The following is a 14,502-nucleotide window of genomic DNA, read 5'->3' as shown; positions in this document are numbered from 1 at the left end:
CTGGATGTTATCGCGCAGCACTTTCCGGTGACGCTTAGCGCCTCCTTTCCGAGTCCTTTCCCGCCTTTGCCTCTTCCAGACATGATTCAGATGCTTCTTGTTTCAATCTAAGCGATGAATAAGAATAAGGCGCAAGTGCTCCAGGGAGGCCTTTTACAGTTGCTTACAGGACCTAACTGAAACCAGTTTTGCGTCACATATTGCATAGCCCTCCCCGAGCATGTCTGCCTTTCGTTTCGCATTTAAATTAATATTTTAATATGTTAATTTGACAAAGGGGATTTATGAGATCATATCTACATAACATGTGCATTTATGTATTTGGTGGACGCTTTGACTTTTGAACAAAGGTATTACGGGTTTGGAACGACATGAGGATGAGTAATTAATGACAGAATCTTCATTTTTGGGTGAACTAGTCCTTTAATGTTTGTGGAGTACACAATTTGACTGGAAGCGTAAAACTAAGTAAATTTAGTTAATTTAGTTAATTTAGATTAGTTTGTTTGGTTACAGGTCTTTAGATCTAGCGCTCTGACTCTATGTGTGTGCTACAGTACAAGCAGCGCATTGATTTAAAATAGCGATTGAACTGATTGTAATTATCTGCATTCACTGTTTTAATGCACACCTTCCAGTCAATCAAAGAGAATCAGAGAGTCCACAAAAAAAAAAAAATTGTTGAGAGCTTATGTTAAACACTGAGAATAATTGCTGTTATAACTAGATTTCATTATCTTTCCACTGCCTCAGCTCTCTCTCTGTTTTCATGCTGAATTGACACTAATGTTGTAGATCTTCTTTTAACTCTTTGACTTCATTTAACTCCTCGATCTCTTCATGTCTGAAGATCTCTTCCATGGCTGAGACGACAGAGGACTTATACGCTTGATTTCTCCAGCACAGGTCTTAGTTTCTGAAATACAATAGCAGTTATTATGTATTATGCCATGGTCTGTCTGAATACTGGATTCTGATTGGCTGGCAGGTGTTGAACTGCAGGTAGTTCCAGGTCAGTTTAATCACGTTCTATATTAATGCGCTTCCTATAAACACTGGTGACCATAGTAACATACAGTTACAGTTGAATAGTAATACAGACGAAAATAACCGTCATTTTTATCGTTCCGGTCAAATATTGCAGCACAAATATTATTAACATCTTTAATATGTGAATGCTGGCACATGACCATGACATAAACGGGAGGCAACCACTTCGCCTCCACGTCGTGCATTCAGATCGTTTAATGCACAGCTAGCCGTTGATTATCCCTTACTTATAAACTATAAAGATAATAGTTAATAAAAGATCAATTAAATGAAGTAGATTACTGCTCACCGTTATTTGAGTGCTTGATTCACCAGCCATCATCCTCTGTTGAATTATATTTTTGGTCGTCTTTTTTTAGTCGTTACCAGTGCATTTTCCTGAAAATAGCAATCACACACTGATAAAATGTCCATTTCCACACATTAATGTCACACTACCGCACATAAATGCTGGTGTACAGTGCTGGGGAAAAAATCCTGATTTATTATGTTTTTGAGTATATCCAGCACTAAATATTGTCAGATATTCCTAAGAAGATGAACATAAAACAAAGGCAAATACAGTTACCATTAATAAACTGTATTTTGTGTTTATTCAGGTTGCCTGTTTCATGCACTTTTTTTTGAAGATTTTAACCAATTTAAGTCAAGTCACCATTATTTATATAGCGCTTTATACAATACAGATTGTTTCAAAGCTGCTTTACAGTGATAAAAATAAATATAATGATGCAAACTGAATTCACGTCTGCTGTGAAGCAGCTCTAAACAGTAAAACGTGTCATTGTTCAGTTGAAATCAGTGTTGACTCAGTTAATTTCGATTAACTGTATAAAAATCATCAAATATAAAATAATTTCAGTGCATCTAGATAGCAGTGGCGTCATCATCCACCTCAGTTCAGTCCTCATCAATAGTGTCTGTGGAGTCAGATCAATAATACTGCTGAATATTATTAGTCCCCAAATAAGCACGCCAAAAGTCGACAGCGGCAAGGAACCCAAACTCTGTCAGGTGACAGAATGGAGAAAAAAACCCTCGGGAGAGAGTATGTTTAGTTTATGGATCAGTTCTCCTCTCGCCAACAAATTAACATGATGTGATTATGATTCAGGCTGCATCACAATTTAGTGTGAAATATACAGGACTGTCGGCCTACAAGTAGCTGGAGTTATTAATCTCATCTAAAATCAGGTTTACATTTGTGGCTAACTAGAATGTGAGTGACCTTTAAAAGCATTTCCAGAAATAAAGTCTCACCAACATCTGCTGAGAGCCTTTTCACTTTCTCTCTTCTCCTCTTTCCTAAAGCTTCTTCTGCTGCAAAGAGCGGTACACCGTACGCTGAACACTTTTCAATGATTTATTCCTCATGTCAATTAGGGGTTGATGCTCTCCTAGAAACAAACAAACAAACACATGCACTGTATTCAGTATAATTTAGTTTATTCCATTATTATAAACGATGTACTGATGCTATTGAGAACTGAACTGAGCTGGACAATGACATGACTGATTTCTACAGATCTGCTTATAACAAACAGCTGAGAATATCCATCCATCAAAAACACAGGTCAAACGAAATCCTTGTAAATAAAGATGACGAAAAACCACTTAAAATACAGTTACTGCTACATTAACCTACACTGTAAAAAAAAAACCCGTAAAAAAACTGTAATTTTCTGGCAGCAGGGGCGCCAGAAAATGTCTGTTAAAAAACAGAAAAATACTATCAGGAAAAAAAACAGTAAAAAAACGGTAATTTCGTATCCGATAATTACGGTTTATTACTGTTATTCTACACAAAAATATCCTTATAAAACCATTAAATCTTTTAATTTTAACATAAATTAATTGTTAAAATACAGTCATACACCTCTAAAACACAGAAAATTGTCTTTAAAAAAAGTTTTAAGTACAGATAACACTGTAAAAAAAATGGTAATTTCTTTTCCTATAATTACGGTTTATTACTGTTATTCTACACAAAAATATCCTTATAATACCATGAAATCTTTTCATTTTAACATACATTGTTAAAATATTCAAACACAGAAAAATTATTTAAAGAATGATAAAAAAAAAGTTTAAAAGATCATAATCAGCAATTCTGATGAGCCATATAAAAAGTATTTAACTTGAGCTAGAGAGGTGACAGACATATCTAAAGGTATAGTTCACCCTAAAATAAAGTTGTGATCATTTACTTAACTTTAAGTTCAACTTTAAGCAGTTTAAACTGCAAAAATAACTAAGATTTGCTTTAATAATAAAAAAAACACCAGTAATCTTAATTTTGTTTTATTTGTTATCTGCAAATACATCCTGTGATCAACATTTAACAAAGCATCGTTTAGCAGCATTTTATATATATACACACACATTTTTTTTTTATGAAACTGGTTCTCCCCACTGGTTAAAACTTCTGGTCTTTACTGTGAGCTTTTTTTTAACCCTGTACTTTGAAATGTACACAATTTAAAACGTGTGGTTAAAACGCTGCAACTCACTCAAGATAACAGTCAGCCACAAAATACAAGCAGAATGAACCCTTTACACATTACAGAATAGTCTATAAACTAAATGGAAATGTATGAAACAGAAAGAAGCTGGCATGTGAGATGTCTACTCGCCATTCAAAGTCTGCAATGTTTGTAATCAAAGAAAGAACCGTAGGATTTATGGACTGCTGTTTTTTAGATTGTTGCTTCTCCACTTTGGTCCCCCTATCTGGATTTATCCGGAAAAGGCATCTGTGAAGACAGAAATACACTTGAATATAGTGCTACAAACATTTTTCATAATCAGCAATTCTGATGAGCCATATAAAAAGTATTTAACTTGAGCTAGAGAGGTGACAGACATATCTAAAGGTATAGTTCACCCCAAAATAAAGTTGTGATCATTTACTTAACTTTGTTGTTACAAACCTGTACACATTTATTTCTTCTGTTGAACACAAAAGATACTTTGAAGATTTGTTTGTAACCAAACTGTTGATGGACCCCATTGACTTCAATAGTATGGAAAAAAAATACTTTAGAAGTCAATGGGGTCCATCAACTGTTTGGTTACAAACATTCTTCAAAATATCTCTGTTCAAAAGAAGAAATTCATACAGGTTTAGAACAACATGAGTGCAAGTAAACGATGACAATTTTATTTTGGGGTGAACAAGTATCTCCCATTAAGCAACGGTGCCTACAATGGCTGTGATGCGTTCCAACAACCAGTCTTAAAATCTGCTGCCAGTGTCAACATCTCCATAGATCATAAAGGAAATGTTACACCATGTCCTAACCAGCCGTGACGGCGACACACAATGATGCTATTTTAGAAACTGCTTTTATTTTTTATTTAAATGATCTAAAATATCTTTTAGATCAATGCATTGTTTCTGGCAATGTGGCTTTTCACATTTCAGTGGACCCTGTACGGTTTCACATTGTGACACGGATGACCGCTTGTGGTGGCGCAACATAACAGACTTTTAAAGGAATTATACTTGGTAAACTTTGATTTGCACCCAATTACACAACAGGCATATTCACCATGTGCTTCATTTGTGTGTAATTTTTGATGATTTACATACCCTTTCACTGTTTCCATAGAAATGCCACATATAGGACATGTGAAAGCATTTAGAACACTTGCCATATTGCAAACTTACTTAATGTTTGAGCTTGAAGGCTTCTGACTGATCTCAGTTCCAGAAGTTCCAGATAGCTATTGTTCCAATTCCTGGTATTGAATCAAAAAACTGAAAAATAAAAAAAAATAAATAAAAAAAATTAGTTTGCATAATATTTGTGCAAAATTACATTACAATAAATTGTAACACAGCAACATTGATTTTCTTTATTTAATTGAGTCTCAGATTCAGTCACAAAAAAATCAGTAATTTAGGCATTTCTGAAACAGTCACTCAGTGTTAAGCCTTTACAAATTGAAATAAAGTGTGTTTGTTTCTTAAACCTTTACAATGTGACCATCGAGCACCACACTACCAGTATTTTCCTTATGTCATTTTAGCTGTATATCAATTACACTAAATTTGCTGACATTTTTTTTTTTTTTGAGAATCGTGGATGCTTTTGCTAGAGACTGCTGTTAGTGTACCATTTGAAACCAAAGTCAACGTTGACTTATCACTTTAAGCCAAACAATTATCTTTTTCTAATAATTTTGACGATGTTTTGGACCAGTTAATGCGCTTACGTGCGCAGCATATTTGAAAGCTGTTGCTAGCAGTGGTCAACTTTAGTTAGCTAACTTTTTTAGTTAGCCAGCCACGTGCCACACAGTCACGGCCACAAAAATACAAGCCAACGCAAAGATCATGTTCTTAAAAATGCAACGTTAAATTGCGTTCAGGTAATGTTAACACAAAGCTAAAATGCATCTGCAACCTAGCTAATGTAACATCTGACATACATTAGTTGTTTTGTTTTCGGTCGTCAATCTTAATGTATACTCTAGCTATGTCAGTATTGCGTTGAATTTTTGAATGTGTCAGTAAATATTTTCGACGTTACCTCTCACAACTGTTGCTTCCTCGAAAACAGCAGAATAGTTCACCAGCGCGCCGCCGTCTACACTCTTCATCATGTCGCGCTCTTCTTTCTGCGTGCGCCACCAACGTAGCAGAGGTGTCAATTCTGATTGGCTTAGATAATTATTGCCGTGAAAATGATTTGCTGAACACAGAGGTTGGTGATTTGTCTTTTGCATTGGTTTTCGTAGCTTATTATTTAAATTGCAACGGTCTTTTTTTAAAACAGCTAAACTTACCATACCATACCAACTTTATTTGTTAAGCACTTTACAACAACTAAAGTGTTGTCCAAAGTGCTGTACAGAAAAATAAACATAAGTACAATTAATACGCACACAATAAAAGCATTCAAAGTAACAAATTAAAACAAGCAAATAAAGTCGACATCTTAGGTGTCAAAAGCCAAAGAGAAAAGATGGGTTTTAAGACTGGTTTTAAAAACAAAAAAAAAGAAGAGGCCTGCTTAACACAAGTCGATAGATATACTTTTAACTAGGATATCCCTATTGCTAACAGATCTCTGATCATCTGTGACAAGCTAAGGGGTGTCAGAAATTAACACAGTTGTTACAGTATTTCACGTGTTAAAAGAGGCCAGCAGGTTAATAAAAAAATCACTTTATTTTTACAGTTAGTTTCGTTAAAATTATCATTGAAAATATGTTTAAAAACAGATATATACTGTATTCCATTTATACAAAGTTTCTCTGTTAAATTACGTTACACATGTCAATAAACAGTTTTTTTTTTTAATTTTATTAAAACATTTCTGTAATTTAAAAAAACAGGGAAAACACTGTAAAATTTATTGGCAAAAACTGTAAAAAAATATTTATTTTTTACAGTGTATAATAACACATAGTAATTCGCACGCGGGCTGTGTTCATGCGCTTGCGCAGTTTTGTCCCACTTTTAACGCCATAGCTGAGCCTTAGCAGAATTAAATCTATACACAGGGTTGTCAGTAGTTGGATGTTTTATTAGATTAGATTTTATAATATAATTATAATTTGTTTTATTATAGTAAAAGTGTAGTGAAACAGCATTGAATCAGTTGTTTTGTCTTCCTCTCAGACTTCAGTTGTGTGTGTTCTGTGATCAGCTCTGAAGCGTGTTTCCTCTCAGCTTCTTCTCATCTCAGCGGGTTCAATAAGATATCAGTCAAGTCTTTTTACATCTCTCTAAACTTATAACTAAAGATATATGAGGACATTAGACATTATACTCACCGCTAAACTGGATGACTAGTCTCGCCTGATGAACTTCTTCCGGAAAGCGTTTCTTCTCTTTTGTCGCACTTGTGAAAGGTCTCCGGGTGTAATGTTGTTATGTCTTTGTGCTTTAATTGTGGTAGTTCACATATGAACGATGTTGTCAAACCAAAACGTATTTTACAACTTTATATCCATCCTGCAGTAGACACTACGGAAAAGACGCTGATTTACTGTCTGTTACAATAATCCGCTGCTCGCGAGCCTCGTTGTCAGGACAACGACTTTTGGCGCGAAGAAAGATCTCACGTGCGGGTTATTAATCTACGCGGGTGAAATATTCCATAGGCAAATATTTTTGTACGAATATTTTATAGGAAGTCTAAGTTACAAAAAAAAATAAAATTGCCAAAAAAAACACTTGCCAAGTCTACTGTAACCACAGCACTTGCTACATGTTGCACAATACAGCATAACTGCAGCACAGGGCCTATACAAGAAGACTTTATTGGCAATGAAAAGAACCTCATTGCCATTAAAGTGAAATTACTGAACCTAATCATAGGAGCTTTATTTTAAAAAATGCTCATAAAAAATGAATACAATTAAATAAATGTAATCAGACAGACTTAGAAGTTTTTGCATCTGAAATCTTCACCTGCATTTCAGCGTATCACTGAACTGCAGTTATATTGTATCTGTACTTCATTATACAGCAAATGTTGCACTTCATTGTACTTCAGTTTTACTGCTCTTGAACTTTAATGAACTGCAGTTATATACTTCATTATACTGCAATTGTCCAGTTGTATTTCAACGTACTGCAGTTATTTTTTGTAAGGGTGGGTCCAAGTGAAGTCATGTAATACATGTCCGCTGTGGCTACATACACAACAATTGAAGATATTAGAAGATATGTTTGTCGTAAGAGTTTTATAGTAACATAGCATATGTTACATGATGATGATGCATTTGTAAGTAAATGTAATTAACATCAAAATAAATTCACAAGAGCAAGTATATTGTTTGCACGTGTTTATTTAGGCTACATTAAAGGAACACTCCACTTTTTTTGGAAATAGGCTCATTCTCCAACTCCCCCAGAGTTAATAAGTTGAGTTTTACCGTTTTTGAATCCATTCAGCCGATCTCCGGGTCTGGCGATAGCACTTTTAGCATAGCTTAGCATAGATCATTGAATCCGATTAGACCAGTAGCATCGCGTTCAAAAATGACCAAAGAGTTTCGATAGTTTTCCTATTTAAAACTTGACTCTTCTGTAGTTATATCGTGTACTAAGACCGTGGAAAATGAAAAGTTACGATTTTCTAGGCCGATATGATTAGGAACTATACTCTCTTTCCGGCGTAATAATCAAGGAACTTTGACGCGGCTGTTATGACCTTCAGTCATTTGTCTGTTGTTTCTTTGCTGCCCTCTTGTGTTCTTTTTGTGTATGTCTATATTTGTTTTCAGGAAGGCGGTTCTTGGAGTTAATTGGATGGAGGTGGCGATTGGTTCTTATCCTTGCCTGACTTGGATAAAGGATTCCCCTAAAATGCTGATCGAGGCCTCTTGTGCTATAGTACTTCTCGTCGTTCACGTTGTACCGTAGTGTCGCGCAGTTGTGTGTGTTTCTGCTCCGTTGTTATTCGTTACTTCTGATTGTGAATTGTTAACTGATAACTTATAGATAGCTTTTGAAATAGGTTGTAAGAATTTGTGATAAGGGACGTAGGGGGATAGATGCCATTTTATTTCTGTATAAATGTCTTTATTATATTGTTTTTGGGAAAGGGAGTTAGGTAAGTTGTGATTGTATTTTATTTTTCTTTCATTTCGATTTAGGGAAGATAGAGGTTTAATAAGAGTTATTTTTGTTTATTTTGGCCTTGTCTTCCCCCAACCTGTCCTCCAACCAATACGCCCGTATAGGTCGTTTGTCCAAATCCCTGAAATACGACCCATCAGAGCGTATGCTACAATTGCGCCTTTATCGGCAAAAGGACATTTTCATATTAATGTTTTGTACTCTTTTATCTGCGTCATAGTTTGGGTTTCGTGTAGCTCGGTTGGTAGAGCATTGCGTTATACGACGATATGTAATTACGTGATCATGCGATCATGGGTTCGATCCCAGAGAATGCACACGCTCATAAAATGTGCACTAAAAATCATGATTTTGCATGATTCCTGTAAGGGGTAGGTTTAGGGGTAGGGTTAGGTGTGGTCATTCGTATGAATTAGCCACCTAGTAAAATATGTACGAATACTGTGAGATCGGTGTAAAAAGTCCACATATTGCATTTAAATAAACACGCATTTGATTGGCAATGACAGTCATACGTCATTTCATGACGACAGACGCAACACGAGACTGTCATTATTTTTACGCGTGCTAGAGGGCGCTTAACTTTAAAACGTAAATATAGGTCGTAATAAGGGCTTGCACAAACGACCTATAGGGTCGTTTTTTGTTGGAGGACAGGCTCCTTCCCCTGATGCTAAACCCTTACTTTTTCAAAATAAAAGCTTGTTAATCATTGTTCTCTCTGGCATAAGACTCTCCTTTCCCTTTCTGCTGCGACCGACCCCTAGACGGTCGTAACACGGCAGCAGGCGCAGTGATATTACGCAGCGCCTGAAAGTAGTCCCCAGCTATATTATAACTAGTTACCTAGCTGGGGACTACTTTCAGGCGCTGCGTAATATCACTGCGCCTGCTGCGGCCATGTTAAGGCAGCAAAGTTCCTTGATTATTATGCCGGAATAAGAGTATAGTTCCTAACAAAATCGGACTAGAAAATCGCAACTTTTCATTTTCTGCCGGTCTTAGTACACGATATAACTACAGAAGAGTCAAGTTTTAAATAGGAAAACTATCGAAACTCTTTGGTCATTTTTGAACGCGATGCTACTGGTCTAATCGGATTCAATGATCTATGCTAAGCTATGCTAAAAGTGCTATCGCCAGACCCGGAGATCGGCTGAATGGATTCAAAAACGGTAAAACTCAACTTATTAACTCTGGGGGAGTTGGAGAATGAGCCTATTTCCAAAAAAAGTGGAGTGTTCCTTTAAAGGCAAAATAACTGAAATAATAAGAGCTTAAGTATGGATCTGGAACTTCTTTAAGTCTGTCTAAATACTATGTAATTGCAATGTCTTCTGGTCCATATCCTTTCCTTAGGAAGGTGTGCTAGACACTGATTAATGTAACATAAAAATACTACATATTTATATATTTTGCTATTGTATTGTGGGTGACACTTTCATAAATGTTTCTATGCTCCTCTGATTATGTAATGGTAAATATTACAATATCATACCACAACAACAGTGATCAGCAATAATGATAAGCCTAATACTCACAATAAAAATAATGTCATATAGATCATAACACTGTCTCAGAGGTAAGAGTGGGTTATCCTTCACCTGAAATGTGAGGCAAATGTTGGATCAATAATTAGGATCCACAGTTTCCACAAATCCTTCACTCGATCGGGATGCTCTCTTTTATTCTGGACAGCAAGGGCAGTGACTGTAACATCAAGTGTATTTTGCAGCATTAAACACGTATTTATACCGATTTCATCAGGCTCTCAAAATTCTCAAAAAGCCACAATACCACTGTATAACTGATATAGGCTTATAATGGTTTTGGGAGGAAAATGCATAATGTGGAAACTTTGAAAGTTGCTTTCATATTCTGGGCACATGCTGACTTGTAGGCCTATATCTAGTTGCAACATTAATAAGGTGTATACAGAGTTTTGTCTTTTAATATTACGTTCTTAATTTATTAAGCCATGCTAATTATTTTAATAACTCTTTTCTATGGGAGGAAAATATTTTACATGAAACTGTGCATTACTTTCATGTTCTGGGCTCTTCTGACTGCAAAGTCCTTTTAGAAAGGCAAATAATATCCACGCCGCTTAAAGGTGAATTTAGTCGTCACATCAACATTAGCATTGTTATTTTAAATTGTTGTTGGTCATTTCAATTATGTTTTATTTTAAATGACAAGTATCGGATCGATACCAACATTTGCAGTATAGCACACCCCTACTGATAACGCAGAAAAATGAACACAAAGTGCAAGATAACTTCCTATCTGTTATAGTCATCAGTACAGTGGAAACGGTCTCGTTCAGTGCGGTGTCGGTGGCTCTTAAAAGAGCCTTTGGGGTGCGGCTGCAGCGGCGGGTTTAAGCGCGCTCTCCGCGGATGCGGCGCGCCAGCTGGATGTCTTTGGGCATGATGGTGACTCTCTTGGCGTGGATGGCGCACAGGTTGGTGTCCTCAAACAGACCGACCAAATAAGCCTCGCTGGCCTCCTGCAGGGCCATGACGGCGGAGCTCTGGAAGCGCAGGTCCGTCTTGAAATCCTGCGCGATTTCTCGCACCAAGCGCTGGAAAGGCAGTTTGCGGATCAGCAGCTCGGTGGACTTCTGATAACGGCGGATCTCTCGGAGAGCCACGGTCCCGGGCCTGTAACGGTGGGGCTTCTTGACGCCGCCGGTGGCTGGGGCGCTCTTCCGGGCGGCTTTAGTAGCGAGCTGCTTCCTCGGGGCTTTGCCGCCGGTGGATTTACGAGCCGTCTGCTTGGTTCTTGCCATCGCGAAGATTAACCTCTTCCTCTGCTCCGAGTACGTAGAGAATATACTGCTCTCTGTTCCGCGTCTGCTTTTAAACCCTCATAGGGTCACGAGCTTATGATGTCATAGGGGTCTGGCTTGTGATTGGCTGATGTGTGACGTCTGCTCATGACTGCTAGCCAATGACTGCGCAGCTTCTCTTTTTAAACGCTTTGTTCTGTTTAGTACTTTTAACATCATTCATTTATTTATTAATTCAACTTTATTTCCAGAATCAAGGTCTGTCATCAAAACACAAAATACAAAACAGCACAATAACAAACAACAACAACAACAAATAAAAGACTTCCTGACAGGTGACTGATAGCGTATAATATATGACACTCCCTTTACATATCATCATCATCACATTGTTAATTACATGTCTCCTTTTATTTATTTGTTTACTTATTTATTTTTGCTTCATCACACATTTAATACTTGCCCTCAGAAATAAAAATCTGGGATATTAAGGTCTCTGCATATCACGGCAGCACTGTTTTTAGTATTTTGTTGCACATCATATCTAATCCCATAATCAGAACATATATTTAGCAGCTGCTGAGAAACAACACTACTCGGAGAAAAACCAGCATTCAGTGATTGATTATGGTTTTACCATTCATTCATCCAGTCTCACAGTCACTTCATTCTTCTGAAAATTAATTATAGACATTAAAAAGCGCTGGTGAAAGTAGACCTCCTTGCTGCACTCCATTAATTACTCTAAATGCACCCGAGACACAATTACCTCACTTTATCTGCATACTCTGCATTACAATTGTCACAATTCTATGGTATTAGGTGTAGGCCGATTTGTCGCAGTTTACTGAACAACTTTCTATGATTAACTCTATCACAAGCTTTAGACGCATCATCAAAGCCAATTATGAGAAGATTTTTGAATTCCATAAAGTTCTGAACATTTGTTGGTAAGATCTTTATTCAAAACACCAACCACAAAACCACTTGTAAAGTTATTTTCATAAATACAAGACCTATTAAAAGCAGGTATCTGCAAATATTCATCCTCTTTTTGTTGAGATCCCGATGGTGCATATATATTAAGCATAATTTATCTGTACAGCAAAACAGCAGACAACTTCATTTCATCACTCCATTTACCACAGAGTCCAAGTTTTTATGCCACAAACACACTTTACAGATTTCCTATTAACATGGTTTTATTTGATATGAGATATGCATTCCTCCTTTATTTTAAATGGTTGTGTAAAATAGTTCATTGCATTTAGTCACAAATGACAAAATGAACACGCATTTATTTGGTTGATAATTATGTTCTTTAATAGTGCATATAGTTAAATAATTTAATAGAAACGCGCTCTCTATCAGATGAAATGGGTGGCTCTGAAAAGAGCCTTTGTGTTGAAGGAGACCGGACTCGTTTACTTGGCTTTGGCGGGTTTCTCGGTCTTCTTGGGCAGCAGCACGGCCTGGATGTTGGGCAGCACGCCGCCCTGAGCGATGGTCACTCCGCCCAGGAGTTTGTTCAGCTCCTCGTCGTTGCGCACCGCCAGCTGCAGGTGACGGGGGATGATGCGGGTCTTCTTGTTGTCCCTCGCGGCGTTTCCAGCCAGCTCCAGGATCTCAGCGGTGAGATACTCGAGCACAGCCGCCAGATAGACGGGAGCACCGGCACCGACGCGCTCTCCGTAGTTACCTTTGCGGAGAAGCCTGTGAACGCGACCGACGGGGAACTGCAGCCCTGCCCTGGACGACCGAGTCTTGGCCTTCGCTCTCGCTTTGCCGCCGGTTTTTCCTCTGCCACTCATTGTCAAGCACAAAGTGTTGTATTATTACCGTAAAACAGAAATGATAAAACTGCACGTTCCACTCTGCTTTTAAGCGAGCCAGCCAGTCGCCCATTGGTTTAGAGCTTTGTAAGATTTTAAACCAATCACTGAACTTCCCTCCAACATCCACCGCCAAAGCCACGCCTCCACAGCAGGCGGCCGGAGTGTGCTGCAAACACATCATGACAGCATTAAATAAATTGTGAAAGGCGGGTTGAATAAGTTTTAAACATCAATACAAAAAGCAAATATATTGTTTTAACCTAATCGTTTATATATGATCCATTAAGCTGTTCATATTAATAAACGTTAACAACTTTTTTTTTTCATTTTCTAAATGCAATCAATATGTAAAACATTGTGAGTCGAGGTAAACTCATAAAATCTAAATAAATAATTTACTTCCATTTAGAGTCAAAGTGCAGGTATTTTACTCTTTCTTTAGAGTTTGTGTGTGGCTCTTAAAAGAGCCGTTGGGGAATAAAACAGAAGATGTTTATTTCTTCTTGGGAGCTGCTTTTTTAGGTTTAGCAGCTTTAGGTTTAGCGGCTTTAGGCTTTGCAGCTTTAGGTTTAGCAGCTTTAGGCTTCGCCGTCTTGGGTTTGGCAGTCTTGGCCTTTTTGGGGCTCTTGGCTGCTTTCTTGGGCGCCGCTGGCTTCTTCGCCTTCTTGGGGCTCTTCGTCGCCTTCTTAGCGGCGGCTGCGGCGGGTTTCTTGGGCGATTTCTTCGCGGCGGGCTTCTTCGCCGCTGCGCTCTTGGGCTTCTTGGCAGCAGCGGGTTTCTTGGCCGCGGGCTTCTTGGCTTTAGGAGCCGCTTTCTTCTTGGTCTCGGCTTGCTTCTTGCTGATCTTGAAGGAGCCGGAGGCGCCGGTCCCTTTGACCTGCAGCAGGGTGCCTTTAGTCACCAGGCTCTTGATGGCGAGCTTGACGCGGGAGTTGTTCTTCTCCACGTCGTAGCCGCCGGCGGCGAGAGCTTTCTTCAGCGCGGCGAGGGACACGCCGCTCCTCTCCTTGGACGCGGACACGGCTTTGACGATCAGCTCACCGACGCCTGGACCTGCTTTCTTGGCTTTGGCGGCGGACTTCTTCTTGGGCGCTTTGGCCGGCGGAGCGGCAGCAGCTGGAGCGGTTTCTGCCATTTCTCGGAGCGGATTTACAGGCTTTCAAACACTGACTTCAATGAGTGTCTGTCGCTCGCGCGGCGCCGCGCTCTTAAACAACACATGAGAACCT

General features: G+C 38.3%; 4 protein-coding genes across 4 annotated transcripts in view; all 4 read right to left on the bottom strand.

The window, feature by feature from the left end:
- LOC131544177 (carbonic anhydrase 4-like) overlaps window positions 1-14,502 on the bottom strand; it is a 144,113-nt gene that overhangs the window by 58,943 nt on the left and 70,668 nt on the right. The window lies entirely within an intron of this gene.
- Window positions 10,953-11,491, bottom strand: LOC131544188 (histone H3). Its single transcript, XM_058782249.1, has one exon. The coding sequence runs from the start codon at window positions 11,436-11,438 to the stop codon at window positions 11,028-11,030; it is 411 nt and encodes a 136-aa protein (XP_058638232.1). The 5' UTR covers window positions 11,439-11,491; the 3' UTR covers window positions 10,953-11,027.
- On the bottom strand, window positions 12,498-13,294 carry LOC131544193 (histone H2A-like). Its single transcript, XM_058782252.1, has one exon. The coding sequence runs from the start codon at window positions 13,247-13,249 to the stop codon at window positions 12,863-12,865; it is 387 nt and encodes a 128-aa protein (XP_058638235.1). The 5' UTR covers window positions 13,250-13,294; the 3' UTR covers window positions 12,498-12,862.
- Window positions 13,719-14,449, bottom strand: LOC131544184 (histone H1-like). Its single transcript, XM_058782246.1, has one exon. It carries the CDS (start codon window positions 14,406-14,408, stop codon window positions 13,767-13,769), a length of 642 nt encoding a protein of 213 aa, XP_058638229.1. The 5' UTR covers window positions 14,409-14,449; the 3' UTR covers window positions 13,719-13,766.

The sequence above is a fragment of the Onychostoma macrolepis genome, chromosome 07 (assembly GCF_012432095.1).
Source record: "Onychostoma macrolepis isolate SWU-2019 chromosome 07, ASM1243209v1, whole genome shotgun sequence".
Classification (NCBI taxonomy): domain Eukaryota; kingdom Metazoa; phylum Chordata; class Actinopteri; order Cypriniformes; family Cyprinidae; genus Onychostoma; species Onychostoma macrolepis.
Note: the sequence above shows the minus strand (reverse complement) of the source record. Positions and strands in the feature narration are given on the sequence as shown.